The sequence below is a fragment of the Dipodomys spectabilis genome, unplaced genomic scaffold (genome assembly GCF_019054845.1).
Source record: "Dipodomys spectabilis isolate Male_0828 unplaced genomic scaffold, ASM1905484v1 ptg000085l, whole genome shotgun sequence".
Taxonomy (NCBI): Eukaryota; Metazoa; Chordata; class Mammalia; order Rodentia; family Heteromyidae; genus Dipodomys; species Dipodomys spectabilis.
In genome coordinates this window covers 5,549,401-5,569,185 of record NW_024870762.1, presented here as the reverse complement: position 1 = coordinate 5,569,185, position 19,785 = coordinate 5,549,401, and the positions used below count along the sequence as shown (strand labels likewise).

Genomic DNA, 19,785 nt, shown 5'->3' with positions numbered 1-19,785 from the left:
CATAATGTAAAGCCCCCAAACAAAACAAGGTAATGGTACAAAAGAGTGGTTCTACACACTAGCTTTCCTCTTACAGCTGCTGTCTGTACTCCTCAGGTTTCCAAAAGAGGAACTATATATTTCTCATTTGAGAGAAACAATAGAGTACTATTTGCTTTTGTTTCTCCAACAAGTTTCAAAGGACAGGCTTTTGAGGTATCTGGAGAAAATGTAAGTGTGGAACAAGATAATGACTGCCATGAGAAATGATGACACAAAAGGCGGCTGTTTTAACTCACCAATTCATTTGTCCATAGTTATTTTATTGACATTTTCATTGTTACAAAGGGAAAGCAAGGCATTAAGGATATAGAAAGGAAGGTCATGCATATAGGGTACACCACATCATTTTAGATCTCAGGAATCAGTAAACATCTGTTGAGTCTTTGGGGAAATAGAAAAAGGAAGTATAGCCAATAAAGAGAAAGGACAGCCTAAGAAAGACAAAAAGATCCTGAGATGCTGTGTCTACCTGGAACCAAAATATTGAAGTTAAATGAGACTCTCCTTTCATCTTTTCAGGGATCTTAAGGTCTCTGGGGAAAGCAAGATGGTAAGAATACATTCTTTAGAGAAGTACCAGGATCACAGAATGAGTGGAATTAGAGAGCCACCAACAAACATCAGGAAGCAGAAATATTTAGCTTTTCACAGGTAAGCAGCAAGTGGTAACAATATCTTGGGGTCCATTTGTTAAATCATAACTAGTACCTACAAGGAACCATGATATTCTCTTAATGATTCCTAATCATCGCAGAAACCTCACAAGGTAGGTATTATTGTTGTTGTTGTTATTGTTACTCTTCCAGTTTTACAAAGGAAGACATTGTGGCTTCCAGGTTAAGTCATCTGTCTCAGTTGCACAGTCAGAATGGGACAGGATTTGGAGAGGAACCCAAATATGCTAGGCTCCGAAGTCAGGGTGTTTTCTACATCCATTACTTCCCTTATGTTCCAAATTACACAGAAGGGTTAGGTGAGGATGACTTGGGCATTTACAAGGTCTTAGTGTTTTAGAACACAAAGATTCATGTTTGAGAAGGTTATTTACAAGTCTCAAAGGAGAATATTAGATCCTGCCCCCTAGAATTTCCAGAAAGAATTATGGTGAAATATTATTTTTTTTTCTTTTTGGTACAGTGCTGGGGATTGAATCCAAGGCTTTGTGCATGCTAGACAAGGGAAGTGATATTTATTTGGGAGATTTCTTTGGGGAAAGGACTGTCAGGAGGAGTCAGACCCTATAAAGGGTCCTAGGCAAAGCTCTTAGGCGGTGATCCGGTAGTTGGGGTGGACCTGGGGCCTGACATCACAGACCATGCCAAGAAGCTGGGCCAGGACACGCTCCCGGTTTCTCTGCTGGGAGCTCTGCATGCCCTGTACCTGGCGCCTTGTAGCCTGCTCCACTTCAGCAGACAGGTTCCCTTGGGATCCCATGGCCTGAGGAGTAGGGAAAAGGGAAGGGGCAGAGGAGTAGAAATAGAGAAAGAAAGGTCCAAGCATGTGAAGAGAAAGGTCCTGTATAAGACCAAAAAGAGAAGCCTTTCCAAAACCATACCCATCCCACAGAAATACCCAGATATGAAAGGGATCAACACAACCCCTTACTCTCTAACACGTAAAATGAAGGATTATCCTAGGACTATAAAATCCCCACCATCAAACTCTAACCCATTTTTATATTACCTTTATAATAACAATAAGAAATTTAAAACAATCCCCACCATCTTCCCACCTATAAAACTCTTCCCTCTACCCTAAATACTATCATATTATGCCACAAAGACTGTGGTGGTTGCTTCTCCCTAAGGTGTAAATATCCTTAAAAAAAAAAAAAACAAAAACAAAAAACCAAAAACAAACCTCCCAGGGCTGGGAAGGTGGTTCAGTGGTACAGTGCTTGCCTTGCATGCATGAGGCCCTGGGTTCAATTCCTCAGCACCACATAAGCAGAAAAAGCCGGAAGTGGGGCTGTCTCAAGTGGTAGAGCACTTGCCTTGAGCTGAAGAGCTGAGGGACAGTGCCCAGGCCCAGAGTTCAGGCCGCATGACTAGCAAAACAAAACAAAACAAAAACTCCCAGACTCTAGCTTGGCAAGTGTGGCTCATGCCTGTCATTCTAGCTATTCAAGAGTCTGAGATCTGAAGATCCTGTTTTGAAGTCAGCCCAGATAGGAAAGTTTATGAGACACATCTCCAATTAACCAGCAAAAAGCCAGAAGTGGAGCCGTGGTTCAAGTAGTAGACCACTAGCTTTGAGAGAAAAAGGCAAAGGACAGCATTGGGCCCTCAGTTCAAACTCCCAGTACCAGCATTAAAAAAAATACCTCCTAGATTCTGTTACATATCATGTCAAGGCTTTATCAATGCTGTGGTTCTTACCAGGGTCTTCTCAGCCTCCTGCCAACATTGTTTCCTGGTGAGTCACCTGCACTCATCTCACTAGATGTACTCACCAACTTGCACCGGATGGATCCCATCTCAATTCCCTTTCAACTCACCGCCTGCTGCTTGCTCTGGAATTCCTGCTCCCGCTCTCTGCGGTATTGTTCTACCTCCATCTGTGCTTCCTCCTTAGCCTGCTTCAGTCTTCGAGCTTTTCCTGGAGGCAGAAGAAAGAACGGGTGGGAATGGATCCCCCACAAAAATGTGAAAGTTACTAAGCCTTCCCTTAGGTAGCAAAATACTAGAGTCTAACACCTCTCCATTTTTTCTCTACTATTCCATACTCCAGCCCCCAGGTCTCTTCGTCAGCCTTGGATTTTCCAAAAGACTCAAATATTTGTTAATCCCTCACCCCTAATTTTCTTTCCAGACTCTGAAGAGAGAAAAGGGGAGACTCACTCTTTCTGGCATCTGCCACCTTTTCAGCTGCCCTCTTCTCAGCTTGTAATAGCTGCTGGATACCCTGGGACTGACTGGCCATTTCTGTCGCTAGGAATGACGCTGTTTTGAAGGCAACCGAGGTACCAGATGGCTCCCACCTCCAATCGCCTAGTTCTCCTCCAGCTCGTTGATGCAGTCCTCCACCACTCCTGGGTCTTAGTGCTCCACTTTTCACTCAGCCTCCTCCACCCAGTGTCTCCCCCAATCTAATCCTCTACTGATGACTGGTCCTCATTCAAGCAGTACCCAAAAGGGCCACCTGGGAGCAGCAGAGACCGGGCCCTGAGCTGATGGCAAATTTCGGACTGCTACAGGGCCTTCCCATCCACTAAGGTCTAAAGATGGGGTTGGGACAGAAAGGGGAGGAATATTTAAGTGGGAGGAGAGCTGGAATGGTGGTCCTCAAGGAGGCACAGAGCCAAAGAATGGGGTGAGAAGACTATCCTACCACGAGTTAGGCTTAATTCTCCCAAGTCGCTTTTCTGCCTCCATCTTCTTCTACATTTCCCCAGTCCAACTTTCTTCTTGTCCTAATATTTTATTTGATTTTGGCGGTACTAGGGCTTCAACAAAGGACCTTGAGCTTGCTGGGCAAGTGCTCTTCTATTTGAGCCACACCACCAGCCCTCTTAATGCCTTTTCGTGTGTGTGTGTGTGTGTGTGTGTGTGTGTATGTCTTAATCTATCCCTATTTGCCTTCATTGTGGTTGGGTTTTTCACTTCCACAGTGATTTTTATCCTGTTTTTATCTCCTCAGTTTTCCTCTATTTTTTCATCTTTCCACCAATCACTGCGCCTTCCACTCTGTGCGCCCCAGTAACCCTCCTTTCTCCTTGCCCTGGCATCTCATCCCATCTTCCGCTTTCAGGTGGACCCTTTGTCATAAATTCCCTAGTTTCCCCGCCGGAGCCCTAACGAAGAAACCACCCGGTCGGGGATGAGTGATATCCCTTGCGCTTCAAAGCTTATTTCCGCCCCAAACTTGCGTCTCCGCTTGCGTCATTTCCGCCAACCTGGAGTATCTCCGCCCTTCCCGCCTCCCTTCTCGGAGCGTCTTAAGCACAGGCTTCTGGCCTACGGCTCTGGGGGCACTTGGGGGGCGGGGGACAGGTCTGATGAGTAACCCCTCCCCCCAGGTCTTAGAGGGAGAAGCCTCTACATCTGTCTGCCGGGTACATTATATTAAAATTTCTAGATCATTATTTGAAACTGTGACTTAAGTTCAGATTCTGGCTGGTTAAAAATTTCCCCACCAGGTCCTATTCTTTTTTTTCTCCCTCTCCCCAAAGTTTATTTTTAAAAATGTACCTGGGCTCTTGAGCTTTTAAGTAACTTACATATCTTTGTAATCAGAATTTACATAAAAAATTAATATGTGCCCCAGCCCCACTCAAATTTTTCTCTCAGACCTATCATCTGGTCAGGGAGGAGGTTTAGGCCTCCTCTTTGCTAGAGATGTGAGAAGAAACAAGGAGATATTTGAGAGACAGGAAGGAATGTCGGAAATGGAGCGGGAGGGACAAGCCAAAATCTGCCCTGATTGCAGCCTTTACTTTTTCCTTTTTCCTCAGCCCAAGAGTTCCATGGCCTCCGCATCCCGCCGCCAACGCCGAGAGCGTCGCTTCCGTCGTTACTTGTCTGCAGGACGGCTGGTGCGGGCCCAGGCCCTCCTCCAGCGACACCCAGGCCTTGATGTGGATGCTGGGCAGCCCCCACCACTGCACCGGGCCTGTGCCCGCCATGATGCCCCTGCCCTGTGCCTGCTGCTTCGCCTCGGGGCTGACCCTGCCCACCAGGACCGCCATGGGGACACTGCGCTGCATGCTGCTGCCCGCCAGGGCCCTGATGGTGAGTCTGCCAGCCAGAGAGACAGTCATGAGCAACTGATCAAATTTGTAGTGAAAGCCAATTTATTGTTGAGAAATAAGCTAGTTATTTGGTCAGTGGGGCCTAGGAAGGTAGTTGACCAAGTTGGCATGTGGCAATCACAAGGTGCCTTGACATTACTGAAATACCATTGTCTGAGAAGCCCAGTAGTATTCCCTTGTGTGGATTCTCTCCTGCGTGCTTGTGTGTGTGTGTGTGTGTGTGTGTGTGTGTGTGTGTGTGTGTGTGTGTGTGTGTGTGTGTGTGTGTGTGTGTGTGTGGTGTGACAAGATCTTGCTAGGCCAGAGTAGCCACAGCCTGGTGACCTGGTGATCCTCCTGTCTCAGCTCCTGTGGGCAGGGAACACATGCACATACTACCACACCTGGATCAGCTAGTCTTTAAATTTGCTTGTCTGCCTGCTTGCCTGGTTTTCCTTCCTTCCTTCCTTCCTTCCTTCCTTCCTTCCTTCCTTCCTTCCTTCCTTCCTTCCTTCCTTCCTTCCTTCCTTCTTTCCTTCCTTCCTTCCACTTTTCCTTTCTTCTTTCTTTTTTCTTTTTTTTTGGTCGGTTGTGGGGCTTGAACTCTGGGCCTAGGTCCCTCAGCTCTTCAGCTCAAGGTGAGCACTCTACCATTTGAGCCAAGGGCCACTTCCAGTTTCTGCGTGGTTTATTGGAGATAAGAGTCTCACAGACTTTTCTGCCCGGGCTGGCTTTGAACCATGATCCTTAGATCTCACTCTCCTAAGTAGCTAGGATTACATGTGTGAGCTACCAGCGCCCAGCTTTTCTTTCTTTCTTTCTTTATATATATTTTTTTATTGTAAAGATACTGTACAGAGGGGGTTACAGTTACATGAATAAGGTAATAAGTACATTTCCTACCATCTCTTCCCCCCCACCTCCCCAACTCCTCCTTCCTTTTCTTTCCCTTTCCCTTTCCGTTCCCTTTCTCTTCCTTCCTTCCTTCCTTCTTCTTTCTCTTTCTGTTACTCTCTTACTCTCTTTCCTTTTCTTTTCTTTTTTTTTTTTTGTGCTTGTAGTAGGACTTAAACTCAGGGCCTGAGCATTGTTCCTTAGATTTTTTTTTGCTCAAGACCGGTCGGTCGGTGCTCTATTACTTGAGGCACACCCCTACTTCCATCTATTTGGTAGAGATAAGAGTTTCATAGACTTTCCTACCTGGGTTGGCTTCAAACACAACCCTCAGATCTCAGATTCCTGAGTAGCTAGGACTATAGGTGTGAGCCACCAGCAGCCCATCTCAGACACTTTTTTTTTTTTGTTAGTCCTGGAGCTTGAACTCAGAGCCTGGGCACTGTCCCTGAGCTTCTTTTGCTCAAGGCTAGCAGTCTACCACTTGAGCCACAGTGCCACTTCTAGCCTTTTCTGTGTGTGTGGTACTGATGACTTCATGAACCCAGGGCTTCATGCACGCTAGGCAAGCACTCTACCACTGAGCCACACCCCCAGCCCTCGGATGCTTCTTACAAAGTAACTCATTGAACCCTTACAGCAACCCTTAACAGGTTTTTCTGGATAAGAGAACTAGGCAGGGCTGGGAATGTGGCTTAGTGGTAGAGTGCTTGCCTAGTATGCATGAAGCCCTAGGTTTGATTCCTCAGTACCACATAAACAGAAAAAGCTGGAAGTGGCTCTGTGGCTGGTGGTAGAGTGCTAGCCTTGAACACAGAGAGGCTCCGGGACAGTGCCCAGGCCCTGAGTTAAGCTCCAGAACTGGAAAAAAAAAAAAAAAGAGAGAGAGAGAGAGAGAAAGAACTAGGCACAGAGAAGTTAAGTCATTTGTCAAAGTTATACAACAGAGATTATAATCAAGGCAACCTGAAAACCTAGACTATCTATGCTTCTAAGAACTCCTGGGTTATATGTTATAGGATTTCACAGTGTCTGTGCCTACATTTAAAATATCCCTAATAAATTTGGTTTGTGTGTGTGTGTGCGTGTGAATCCTGGGGCTTGAACTCAAGGTCTGGGCACTGACCCTGAGCTTTTTGCACTCTATCCCTTGAGTCATCGTGCCACTTCTAACTTTTTCTATTTATGTGGTACTGAGGAATTGAACCCAGGGCTTCATGCATGCTAGACAAGTACTGTACCACTAAGCCATATTCCCAGCCTCCAAAACTTTTTTTTTTTTGGGGGGGGGGTCCGGCTGTGGAGCCTGAACTCTGGGCCTGGGCGCTGTCCCTCAGCTCTTCAGCTCAAGGCTAGCGCTCTACCACTTGAGCCACAGCACCACTTCCGGCTTTTTTTCTTTTTGCTTATGTGGTGCTGAGGAATCGAACCCAAGGCCTCATGCATGCAAGGCAAGTGCTCTACCACTGAGCCACCTTCCCAGCCCAAGGAGTACATTTCTTATCAAGCATTGTTGCCTCCTTTGTTTTTCCCCTACCATCCCTTCCCTCCTACCTCCACAACTACATTCCCCTCCACGCCCCCACCCTCCCCCCAGTTCGATTTTCTTTTTAATTTTAAAAGCAAAAGAAGTTTGCGAAGTACAAGTATCTGTCTGGCTGATCAGAGGACCCTAAACCAGTTCCCAGCTATGACATGAACAGGTCAGGAACCTGTAACTTGCTTCTCTGAAACTGGTATTTTGGCAAGTAAATAAACCAAACTTTTGCAGTGGTTTAATACTCACAAAATGATAACTATATTATTTTTATTTTTATATTGCTCAAGTGAAACTTTTTTTTGGGGGGGGGGTCCGGTCGTGGGGCCTAAACTCTGGGCCTGGGCGCTGTCCCTCAGCTCTTCAGCTTAAGGCTAGCACTCTACCACTTGAGCCACAGTGCTACTTCCGGCTTTTTTTTTTTTTCCTGCTTATGTGGTGCTGAGGAATTGAACCCAGGGCCTCAAGCATGTAAGGCAAGCGCTGTACCACTGAGTCACCTTCCCAGCCCAAGTGAAACTTTTTTTTTGGGGGGGGGTCCAGTCGTGGGGCCTGAACTCTGGGCCTGGGCGCTGTCCCTCAGCTCTTTAGCTCAAGGCTAGTCCTCTACCACTTGAGCCACAGCACCACTTCCGGCTTTTTTTCTTTTTGCTTATGTGGTGCTGAGGAATCGAACCCAGGGCCTCATGCATGCAAGGCAAGCGCTCCACCACTGAGCCACCTTCCCAGCCCCCCAAGTGAAACTTTTTGAATCGTGAAAATGTCCCTGACAGTGTGGTAGGCAATTCTTTCATTGTATTGAATTCTAAGAAGTATATAAGACTGACATCTCATTTATAAGAAAGTAGAGCTAAGAAGTACTATGAAGCCTTACAGCTGAGAGATCATAGTCTTCCAAAGAGGCACCCTGGCTCAGTGCTTTCACTCTCCAAATCTTAAACTTCTTCAGGCTATATTTCTTCCTGATGACCTCCTAGCTCTGCCACCAGGTGGCTTTCTGTCTACTGGGTTAGGAGGCCCATCTCATTGAGCTGCCAGCTGCTTTAAAGTCAAATGAAAAGATTTTTTTTGAATAGACCCAGAATCCTCTGCCAGAAGTTTTCCCCATAATTCCCATGTTAGGTCTGAGGAATGTAGCAGTGCATGCTGGAGTGGAGACTTGTTATCTCAGCCAGTAAAATGCCAGTGAAGGGCTCTACCTTGTGGTTGTTGTTGTTGTTTTTGTGTGTGTGTTTTCTTTTTGGTGTACTGGTCTTAGGACATGAACTGATGACCTGGGCATTGTCCCTGAGTTTTTTTTGCTCAAGGGACAAAATTGGAGAGAAAGCCCTAGAGACTAGAATTTCTGCTTATTTTCTTCCGTCGTGTGTGTGTGTGTGTGTGTGTGTGTGTGTGCGCGCGTGTGTGTGTGCACGCGCGCGTGCGTGCATGTGTACGTGTGTGCACGCGTACGCATGTGCACATGTGTGTGCTGTTCTTGGGGCTTGAACTCAGGCCTGGATGTTATCCCTAAGCTTTTTGTTTCCTCAGTGCTATCAGTCTGCCACTTGAGCCACAGTTCTATTTCTGTTTTTTTTTGGTAATTAACTGGAGGTAAGAGTCTCATGAATTCCTGACCGGGCTGGCTTTGAACTGCGACCATCAGGTCTCAGCCCCTTGAGTAGCTAGGATTACAGGTGTAAACCACTGGCCCCTGGCTGGTCCTCTACACGTTTGGATTTTAGTGACTTTTTTTTTTGTGCTGGTCCTGGAATTTGAACTCAGGGCCTGGGCACTGTCCCTAAGCTTCTTTGGCTCAAGGCTAGCACTCTACACTTGAACCACAGTGCCACTTCTGGCTTTTTCTGAGTAGTTTATTGGAGATAAGAGTCTCATGGACTTTCCTGCCTAGGCTGGCTTCAAACTATCTTAGCCTCCTAAGTAGCTAGGATTACAGGCACAAACCACCAGCACTTGGCTTTTTAGAGACTTTAAAATCTGTCATCTCATGGGAAAGTATTCTTAGCTAAATAAGAACTCCCTAGTAAAACAATAACCATTCTCTACATACAACAAGAATTAGTGAACATTGAGAAGCAGGATTATTTTTTTCGTAGTCTTTGTAAAAAGAATAAAATCCCAGTGTCGGAGGCATGGCTCAGTTGGTAGAGTGCTACTGAAAGAGTAAAAGTGTCAGGTACCAAGTTTGAGTCCTTGTCTCAGGTCAAAAAAAAAAAAAGGAAAAAAATCTCGAACCAGCCTGGTTGGTTTGTGACAAGGTATAGCTCAGGCTGGCATGGAACTCCTGATCCTCCTGTCTCAGCCTCCTTGAGTGCCGGAATTACAGATATGTGCCACCACACCCAGCCCATTTACCACACTTCTGTTCTGTGCCAACACAGTACCAGACAGCTATTACCACAGCAGAAAGAAGAGGTGGCCTCGTTTTAAAATGACTGAGCATCCGGTGGATGTTCCATTTGCCTTTCCAGCCTCGGCTTCTGCCACACGCCCACGGACTCACCACTTTAGCTATGTGGTCCTGTCTTCAGTGACAAGCCTGCTTGTCTTTTGCCCATTGTCTTCCCTTCTTCCTAATATCTAGTTTGTGAAGCATTTCTCTCCCTTCTAGCCTAATGCAGGCCTACCTCCTCCACACAGCCCTCTCTCACTACCCTGCCTATCTACCTTTACCTTTTTCTTCTCTGACTCTCAACCCCTGTTCAGTATAGGCTTCTGATACTGGCTCTAGTTTGTTTTTGTTTTTATTTATTTATTTTTGGCCAGTCATGGGGCTGGGCACTATCCCTGAGCTCCCCCCCTCCACCCCCCTCCATGGGGCCAGTCATGGGGCTTGGGCACTGTCCCTGTGCTCTTCAGCTCAAGGCAAGCGCTCTACTGCTTGAGCCATAGCACCACTTCTGGTTTTCTGGTGGTTTATTAGAGATAAGAGTCCCACAGACTTTGTTGCCTAGGCTGGCTTTGAACTGCGATCCTCAGCTCTCAGTCTCCTGAGTAGCTACATGACATGAGCCACCAGCACCCGGCTTTTGTTTTTGTTTTTTAGTCAAAGTTATTATATTGCTCAGGTTGGCCTTGGACTTTTGGGTTTGATCTATCTATACCTGTCTCCAAAGTAGCAGATACTAAGGCATGTGACACTGGGCCTAACTATGATATTTGCTCTATTTACAAGTGTTTTCATGCATGGCATGTGTTCATGGTATGTTCATGGTGGCACTTTCCTTAATCTCACCTATGAGGGAAGTATAGGTAGGATATAAAAGTAAGATATCCTATCTAAAATAATAACTCAAGCCTAACTCAGGAGACTAAGTTCTGAGAATCTCAGTTTAAATCCAACCCAGGCAGACAAATTTGAGAGATACTTATCTCCGGTTAACCAGCGAAAAGCCGAAAGGGGAGGTATGGTTCAAGTAGTAGGACACCAGCCTTAGGTAAAAAGCAAAGTGGGAGTTTGGGGCTCTGAGTTCAAGCCCCAGTAGCAGAAAAAAAAATAATAGGATGACAGCGTAAAAATGATAACATCAACATGTCCTATGATAGAAACAGGGTGGTTTTTTTTTCTTTTGTACTATACTTCATGCTTGTCTAGATTGTGTGTGTGTGTGTGTGTGTGTGTGAATCCTGGGACTTAAATTCAGGGCCTGGGCACTGTCCCTGAGCTCAAGGCTGGCTCTCTACCACTTGAGCCATAGTCCTACTTCTGACTTTTTGGTAGTGTTTCCAACCTGGGCTGGCTTTAAACTACAATTCTTGCATTTTAGCCTTCTGAGATATTAAGACAACAGGTGTTAAGTCACTGGTTGCTTTTTTAAAAAGAAAGAAAATTTTAATTTAGTTATATCCTTTTCACATTAAAATATCAATTAAAATTGGAAAGAAAGGCCCAGATTATCTAAAGCACACGCATACGTCGAGAAGTTTGGGGACAGTTAGCTGTATGATAGATTTTCACAGCAGTGACAACGAGCTACAAAATAAAACAAACTCTTCAGAGCCCACCTTCTCTTTCTCATGCTTACAAGTAGACATCAAAGCCTCCCCGAGAAATAGTCCTGCTAAAATGCAAAATATCATTAGAAGATAGTTTCCTAGACTTGTCATCAGGATGTTTGATTTGCTTCCTAGGACAAATGAAAAATCTGATTAATATTTTGCTGGTGAGTAAAAAATCAGAAGGATTGAAAAAATATGGCACAGAGAAATTAATTTTTAATAAGATAAGAGAGCCAAGCCAAAGAAAAAAAAAAAAGAAAGAAAAAAAAGAAAGAAAGGCCCAGAGACTAGAATTTCTGCTTATTTTCTTCCAGTCTTTGTGTGTGTGTGCATGAGTGCTAGTCCTGGGGCTTGAACTCAGGCCTGGGTGCTATTCCTAAGCCTTTTTTCCCCTCAAGGCTCTGCCACTTAAGCTACAGCTCCAATTCTGTCTTTTTAGTGTTTAATTGGGAGTTAAGAGTCTTGTGGACTTTTCCTATCTGGGCTGGCTTTAAACCTCAATATTTAGATCTCACCTGTCTGAGTAGCTGGGATTATAGGCATGAGCCACCAATGCTTAGCCTTTCTTTTTTTTCTTTTTGGTTGGTCGTAGAGCTTGAACTGTGGGTCTGGGTTCTGTCCCTCACCTCTTGAGCTCAAGACCAGTGCTCTACCACTTGAGCCACAGCGCCACTTCCAGTTTTCTGGTGGTTTATTGGCAATAAGAGTCTCATAGACGGGCTGGGAAGTTGGCTCAGTGGTAGAGTGCTTGCCTTGCATGCCTGAGGCCCTGGGTTCGATTCCTCAACACCACATAAGCAAAAAGAAAAAAGCTGGAAGTGGTGCTGTGGCTCAAGTGGTAGAGGGCTAGCCTTGAGCTGAAGAGCTGAGGGACAGCGCCCAAGCCCAGAGTTCAGGCCCCACGACCGGACCCAAAAAAAAAAAAGAGTCTCATAGACTTCCCTGCCTGGGCTAGCTCTGAACCTCGATCCTCAGATCTCAGCCTCCTGAGTAGCTAGGATTACAGGCATGAGCCACCAGTGCCTGGCATCTTTTTGCTTATGTGGTGCTGAGGAATCGAACCCAGGGCCTCATGCATGCAAGGCAAGCACTCTACCACTGAGCCATTTTCCCAGCCCCCCAGCCTTTCTTTTGAAGATGGGTCTATGTTGCCTGGTTGTCCTGGAACTCCTGGGCTCAAGCAGTTCTATCTCAGCTTCAAGGGACTACAGATAGCATGCCCAGCTTGGTCTTTTTTTCAAATAATTAAGATCAGACAGTTTTACAGCCAACTCCCCTCCCCACCTCTCCCCGCCCACAAATGTCATTGTTAGAATTGTTTAATCTGTACTATATTTTACTCACCATGTTTTTCTAGTTTGGAAGCCTTATTCAAACCTATTAATTAAAAACCTCCTATGTGCAAGCCTAAGCAACACCCTCTCCCCCATCTTCCACCCCCAATCTGTAATGAGTCCTGGTGAAATAAGTTCTTAAAAAACAGGCCTAGGTACTTGCTGGATAGGACAATTTAGGAGGGTCACAACAGCAATACTAAGAAGTGACACTAAGAAGTGTGGCTGTGGATACCTTGGGTAGCCAAGGGTGGGCACTTTGTCTTTCTCCCTTTCTTGCAGTGACAGATCAATCCTTCCCTTGTACTATGCCATCCTTCTGCCAAGTAAATGGTACTTTCACACCACCAAATACAGATTGAGAAAGTAGGTCCACAGGAAGGGAGGCTGCTGCTCTCAACTTCCTGTGTCCCCTGAGAGAAGAGGTTGGTGGTGGCCAATATGAGTGGGCCTAGCCAGCAGTAGGATACCTGAAATGCAGGCAAGCAAGCAACATACTCTGGAGCATATGCTGTGAGGATAGGGTTCAGAAAGAGGCGTGTCCAAGAATGTCAGCCCTCTCCTAGTCCTGCCAGATCCTGGGAGAGACCCTCTATCTCACCCTCCTGTCCTGGGTCCATAGTCCTTTGAGAAGAGCCTGCTCTGCTACTAGCCACATTTGTGTGGCTCACATTTGTTACTTGCTTTCCCTGCCTCTTTTCCCATTATTCCTTAGGTTAGGCTGGCTAAGGAATTCCCTGGGAAACAATTGTTTTACTGGATTTATTGAAAAGTGTTATTAAGTGTATGTTTAGGCTGGGCGCTGGTGGCTCACACCTGTAATCCTAGCTACTCAGGAGGCTGAGGTCTGAGGATCAAGGTTCAAAGCCAGCCTGGGCAGGAAAGTCCATGGGACTCTTAGCTCTAATAAACCACCAGAAAACTGGAAGTGGTGCTGTGGCTCAAGTGGTAGAGCGCTAGTACCACTTAAACCAATATAAACTTAAGCCTTTTTTTTTTTTTTTGGTTGGTCGTGGGGCTTGAACTCTGGGCCTGGGCACTGTCCCTCAGCTCTTCAGCGCAAAGTTAGTGCTCTACCACTTGAGCCACAGCGTCACTTCCCAGCCTTTTCTGTTTAATTGCATGCGAGGCAAGCACTGCCACTGAGCCACCTTCCCAGCCTCTGATGTATAGTTTTGAGTAAGAAACATAGTAAAGAATATGTAGTATAACATTTTCGAGTCAAAAATGGAACATACAAGGCTGGGAATGTGGCTTAGTGGTAGATTACTTGCCTAGCATACATGAAGCCCTGGGTTGGATTCCTCAGTATGATTTAAACAGCTGGAAGTGGTCCTGTGGCTCAAGTGGTAGAGTGCTAGCCTTGAGCAAAAGAAGCTCAGGGACAGTGCCAAGGCCCTGAGTTCAAGTCCCAGGACTGGCAAAAAAAAAAAAAGGAATACACAGTCAAAGATTTTGGCATTTTCCTAGGTGACCCAGAAGACAGGGTCATAAAATGTCATTTGACATAGTAGAACTCTGAGCACACTAAAAGTGTTTTGGATTAGATTACTTTTTTTTTTTTTTTTTTTTTGCTAGTCCTGGAGCTTGAACTCAGGATCTGGGCACTGTCCCTAAGCTTCTTTTGCTCAAGGCTAGCACTCTACTACTTGAGTCATAGCACCACTTCTGGCTTTTTCTGTTTATGTAGTACTGAGGAATTGAACCCAGGGATTCATGCATGCTAGGCAAGCACTCTACCACTAAGCCACATTCCCAGTGGCTTAGTGGTTACATTTTGTTTGTTTGTTTGTTTTGCCAGTCCTGGGGCTTGAACTCTGGATCTAGGTGCTGTTCCTGAGACTTATTATGCTCAAGGCTAGCACTCTACCTCTTGAGCCACTTCCAGCTTTTTCTGATTAGTTTTATTGGAGATAAGAGTTTTACAGGCTGGGCTGTCTGGGCTGGCTTCGAACTTGATCCTCAAGTCTCAGCCTCTTGAGTAGTTAGGATTTCAGGTGTGAGCCAACAGTGTCTGGCTAGGTTAAGTTTTTTAGACCCAGGATTCTGAGTCCTTCTTAGCTATGTGAGAGTATTTTAAACACCACACTTATTATTCATATAAACTGTCAGCAAATATTTGTCAAGAACAGTTATTTCCTAATATCCAGGAAGTATCCATGTGGGCCACTTAAGACTAAGACTATCTGGGTGCTGGTGGCCCACGCTTGTAGTCCTAACTACTCAAGCTCAGGAATCTGAGATTTGAGGATTGTGGTTTAAAGCCAGCCTGGACAGGAAAATCTATGATAGTCTTATCTTCAATTAGCCACTAAGAAGCCAGAAGTGAAGCTGTGGCCCAAGTGGTAGAATACTAGCCTTGAGCACAAAAGGTCAAGGACAGTGCCTAGGCCCAGGGCCTAGCAAAAAAAAAAGGCCAAGACTAATCACCTAAGTCCAAAGCACTAAGACTATTGCCTAAGAATGGGAATAATCAGGCAGAACCCAATGTAGTGGCCCTACCTAGGCTTGGGGTCCCTGCTGACTTCTGCTCACTGCTCTTGCATCCATAGCTTACACAGACTTTTTCTTGCCGTTGCTGAGTCGCTGTCCTTCCGCCATGGGGATAAAGAATAAGGATGGGGAGACCCCTGGGCAGATTCTGGGCTGGGGACCCCCCTGGGATTCTGCTGAAGAGGAGGAAGACGATGAAGCTTCCAAGGAGCAGGAATGGAGGCAGAAGTTGCAGGGCGAGCTGGAGGACGAGTGGCAGGAGGTCATTGGGAGATTTGAAGGTGAGATTTGAAACTGTGCTACCCACAGTTGCCTTTTCTTGCGCCCACATGGGGCTTTCTCTGTGCCCTTTCTCTCTACTTCCCTAGCTCTCATGGTATATCCCCTTCTCACAGCCTCTCTCCAGTGATCCCATCCCACTTCCCAAACAGATGACGCTTCTGGAGAGACCCAGGAACCTGAGTCCTTCTCAGCATGGTCAGATCGCCTGGCCCGAGAGCATGCCCAGAAGCGCCAGCAGCAGCAGCAGCGGGAAGCAGAAAGATCTTGCCGAACACTGCGGGCTGAGAGCTCCAGTCACAGCTGGCGACAGCAAGAGGAGGAGCAGCGGCTTTTCAGAGAGCGAGCCAGAGCGAAGGAGGAAGAACTTCGGGAGAGCCGAGCCAGAAGAGTCCACGAGGCTCGAGGGGACCAAGGGCCAGAGCCAGCCAGAGCCGGGCCAAGGGCAGAGCACCCCAGAGGGGCAGGGAGAGGCAGTCTCTGGCGCTTTGGTGATGTACCCTGGCCCTGCCCTGGGGGAGGAGACCCAGAGGCCATGGCCGCAGCCCTGGTCGCCAGGGGCCCACCCTTGGAGGAGCAGGGGGCTCTGAGGAGGTACTTGAGGGTTCAGCAGGTCCGTTGGCACCCTGATCGTTTCTTGCAGCGATTCCGAAGCCAGATTGAGACCTGGGAGTTGGGCCGGGTGATGGGAGCTGTGACAGCCCTTTCTCAGGCCCTAAATCGCCATGCCGAGGCTCTCAAGTGACCGCAGGGAAAGAACAAGAAACTGTGGGGATGTAGCCTTAGGGACAATCAGGAAGAGGGAGGGCAAGGTCAGGGATGGGGCTGGACAAGGAAAAGGCAGATGCTGCCCAAAGGGACATGGGGTGGGAACGAAACTTTTAACAAGAGGGATGGGGCCCATGGGCCTCTACCGCTACTCTTGACTCTGCCATTTCCTAATAAGACCTGGTTCCACATCCGTGCACTCCCAGAGTCTCCTCTGCCTTTTTCCATTGCTATGGTTTTTATCACCCATGACATCTCCTTTCCCGCCCGCCTGCTGAAACCCACAGCTCCTACACACCTGCAACACACACACACCATTGTGTGCCCTCAGATTCCCCACCACAATCCCCAGAAACCTCCTGCTTGCCCACCCTCAAGATCAGCCCTCAGAAGGAATGGTTTGCTCTCAGGCCTCCCTCCGCCCCATGTGCCGGGGTCCTGTGCACACTTGTCTACGTCTGGAGAAACAGATGTGAACAGAGGCAAAAAGGGAACAAAACCAGTTTCCTCCCCAACCAAGCTCCCCAAGCAGAACCACATCCTCCTCCCCACCGAACACCCTCCTCCTCCAACACAGGGCTTTCCCTTTGCTGAGTCACTGAATGAGCCAAGTTGGGGGCAGCGGGTTAGGGGACCCTGAGGAGCTGAGGGAAGATAGGTAATGGAAGTAGAACGGATGGAGGAAGAGCCCTGTGGAAGAGGGAAATTTGATTGCTAAAAATAGAAACAAAAGAAGGAGGCGGAAAGAGCCAAATTATGTAAGCTGGGTTGCCTGTTCTTGGGCAACCAGAGATCCACACCCAAGAGCAGGCAAGCTTCTGGGCCACCAGCTGGCTCTCCCTCCAGCATCCCAGCCCCATCTCTTCTGGGGCTCTAATACCTCTCTCATCTAGCTTCTGCCATATCTCTGAGCTTCATCTCTGAGGATCCCAGGCTAGTTCTTTTACATAAACATCTTTTTTAAGAGCTGGTAGTTGAGGTCCTGAAAGATGGAGGTAAATGACCTGGAGGCTCCCATGAAGGAAACAAGGGTATTCCAACATCTGCTCCCACTCCAATTCTTGGAAATAGGCAGGCCAAACCCCACTGCCATCACCCAGAACACAACTGGGAACTCAGCCAAAAAAAATCACCAGGAGCAAAAGGAGAGGGTAGAGTGCAAGCATGCGCATGTGTACATCTGAACCTTTCCAACCAGAAACATGATTGTCAAATCTTAAGTCCAGGCCTACACAGGAGGTCCCAGATGTAGAAGTGGAAGGTGGCAGAATATAAGAGGGGAAAGCTGCCGGGAACATGAGGTGAGAATAAGACCCTGGGAGAAGACAAGAGCCTGAAGTTAGGAAGAAGCCCAAGGCCTCAGACAGATGTTCAGGGGCAGAAGAGGGTATCACCGATGAGAAAGATCCTGTGAGAGGAAGCTGCTGTGATTCAGAGAAGAGACTTAGAACTCTGAGCAACCCAGGCGTCCGGTTCCTCTCACAGGCCGGAGATTTCGGAAGTGGCATGCAAAGAACCCAGGTTTGGAGCTGGGGTTAGGATCCCTTAGCTGGTGGAGGTTGAGAGGTAAGCAACAGAAAACACTTTTACACCTCTCAGATTTCTCCGTTGTCTCAAAAGCACATCATTTCCCTTCTGCAAGTATTACATAAAACCAAAGTAAGATAAGCCTTAATACCTGGGTCCCTAGAACTCCCTCTTCCATGTCCCTCCCTGGTGTCTGGCCCCCCAGCCCTCCTGGGGGTTCCCCTGAGATAAAGGCTGTTCACTTTCTCTGACCACATGGTTTCCGCTTCTGTGTCTCTTGTTTCCTAGGCTGATAAAAATACTTAGCCCTAGAGGCCCTGGCTTCCTCTGACAGGCAGAATAAGGGGTAGCAGGCATCCTGTTCACCACAGTGGGGGAGGAAGGGCACTCAGGGACCCCCAAGGGGTGACTCAGTACCTCCCAGAAGAGTCAGAAGTATATCTGTTCCCTCAGGCTGGAACCAGTAGTTGGGTCTCAGTAGATGATGCCTTGGGGTTCAATGTGAGAATCAGAGTTGGGAAAAGAAATGTGAGATTGAAGAGGGTCAGTTGGGATTGTGTTAGGAAAAGTGACCTAGGAGGGATTCCATTTGATGCAGGCAGGTCAACTGGGCATTAGTAGCCCAAAGATAAATTCAAACCTGGCTTCAGATTTATCCAGTAGGTGGACAGACCTATACTTAATTGACCGGAGACATGCCGAGTAAACTTTACACTAGGACATATTGGATGCAGATGGGGAGAGGGAGAGAGCATTTTAATGGTGGAATGGACAGAAAGGTTTGGTAGGTAAGTGTCTTGAGTAGAGACTGGGAAATGAGTGTGTGCATGGTATGTGCAGGAATCACCGAATATCCTGCAGTAGAGAAGCATGGTGCAGGGGAACACATATAAAGAATGACCACAGATGCCAATGTTGAGGACTCAGCCTTGTGGCAGTGACCTCAGGGACAGCTGTAAAGAGAGAATGCTGCAGAATTCTCCACACAAGGGATAAGAAAACCCACTGCATACCCACAATGCGTTAACCAGCCCTTTTCTTTCAGTAATCCTGTTGTTGGGGGTCTCAAAACACAATACCCCAAAGTATAGGGTGCATAGTTGTACTGAGTACTTTTAACTGAAGTTACTGGAAGAGTCTCAGAAGCAAGTTTCTCTTTGCCTTTCTCCTGCCCTCTTGTCTTCTACCTGTTTTAGTTTACCCAAAATGAGTTATCAAAGCTAGAACTCTTCTTCCTCAAGTTGGGTCGTCAAAGCTAGAGCCTTCACAAAGTCAACCATAATGCCTAGAAATATTACTCTCATTTTTATCTTACCTTCCTTCTCTGACAATACATCATAGATCCTCAGGCCAAGCAGAAGCTTAAACAGACAAGCCCAAATACTGAGTTTTTTCCCTCTCAGTCTCTGATCCTTTCTGGCCAATTGTGTTTCTACGTGGCTGTTCATTCTTTATCAGATCTAAGCCTGAAGTTGGACAGTTTTCTTTGGGTCTTAGGATCTTTATTTCTGAAGGCTCCAATTTCATCTAAAACTTGGATTAAATAAATCAGTTATGCTTTTGTCTTGTTACAGGAATATGGTCTAGGACCCTTTTCTGGCCCTTATACTGTCAATCTCTCCATAATGGGTGTGGATCCCATTACACAGATGAGAACGTGAAAATCTATAAAGATTCTGCAGCCTGTTTTAAACCATACAAGTAGAAAGTAGTGAAATGACCATTAAACTCTTCTGACTCTAAAACTCATGTATTTTCTGCTTGAGTCCTAGTAACTCCAATGACATTAAAGAAGGGAACAGCATGTACAAACTGAGGGAGTATCACGACTCACAAAGTGATTATTGGAGAGACCGGGAAAGGAAGAGACTTAGATGACCGTATGAGCCTAGGAGGTGGTCTCAGTCAAGAAGGAGCATGGCGAAGGGAAACGTAAGGCGTTTGAACAATGGTTTTTTTTGTTTTAATTAAGCACCTGTTAGCAGAGCACTGTTAACAACACTCTAATAGATATAAACAAGGAGGTCATTGTCATAGAACTTGCCATCTAGTGAAAAAATATATACCTGCAACAATTACCCATAATAATTTAAAGTGCACCTGCCCAGAATAATAAAGTGCTCAAAGAAAGCTTGCCGAATGTGAGATGCTACCATCTCACTCTGAAAATTGCTGGCAAGTAG

The 19,785-nt window shown here is 46.6% G+C and overlaps 2 protein-coding genes across 2 annotated transcripts; one reads left to right on the top strand and one right to left on the bottom strand.

Annotated features, from left to right (window-relative positions):
* Nucleotides 1–305: 305 nt before the first annotated feature.
* Atp6v1g2 (ATPase H+ transporting V1 subunit G2) lies at nt 306–3,119 on the bottom strand. The gene is made up of 3 exons (XM_042684233.1): nt 2,883–3,119; nt 2,540–2,640; nt 306–1,479 (listed from the first exon to the last, which is right to left on the bottom strand). Exons 1-3 carry the CDS (start codon nt 2,962–2,964, stop codon nt 1,306–1,308), a joined length of 357 nt encoding a protein of 118 aa, XP_042540167.1. The 5' UTR covers nt 2,965–3,119; the 3' UTR covers nt 306–1,305.
* An 845-nt stretch (nt 3,120–3,964) lies between these two features.
* Nucleotides 3,965–19,164, top strand: Nfkbil1 (NFKB inhibitor like 1). The gene is made up of 4 exons (XM_042684310.1): nt 3,965–4,096; nt 4,496–4,772; nt 15,088–15,309; nt 15,460–19,164. Exons 1-4 carry the CDS (start codon nt 4,040–4,042, stop codon nt 16,050–16,052), a joined length of 1,149 nt encoding a protein of 382 aa, XP_042540244.1. The 5' UTR covers nt 3,965–4,039; the 3' UTR covers nt 16,053–19,164.
* The last annotated feature ends 621 nt before the right edge of the window (nt 19,165–19,785 follow it).

Bases quoted from the DNA above. Each gene is read 5' to 3' on its own strand.
- Atp6v1g2 (XM_042684233.1), bottom strand. From the start codon at position 2,964: ATGGCCAGTCAGTCCCAGGGTATCCAGCAGCTATTACAAGCTGAGAAG. The intron at 2,641-2,882 runs GTGAGTCTCCCC...TTCTGCCTCCAG, and splicing joins GGTGGCAGATGCCAGAAAGA to GAAAAGCTCGAAGACTGAAG. The intron at 1,480-2,539 runs GTGAGTTGAAAG...CCTACTCCTCAG, and splicing joins TCCAGAGCAAGCAGCAGGCG to GCCATGGGATCCCAAGGGAA.
- Nfkbil1 (XM_042684310.1), top strand. From the start codon at position 4,040: ATGAGTAACCCCTCCCCCCAGGTCTTAGAGGGAGAAGCCTCTACATCT. The intron at 4,097-4,495 runs GTACATTATATT...CTTTTTCCTCAG, and splicing joins CCTCTACATCTGTCTGCCGG to CCCAAGAGTTCCATGGCCTC. The intron at 15,310-15,459 runs GTGAGATTTGAA...CTTCCCAAACAG, and splicing joins GGTCATTGGGAGATTTGAAG to ATGACGCTTCTGGAGAGACC.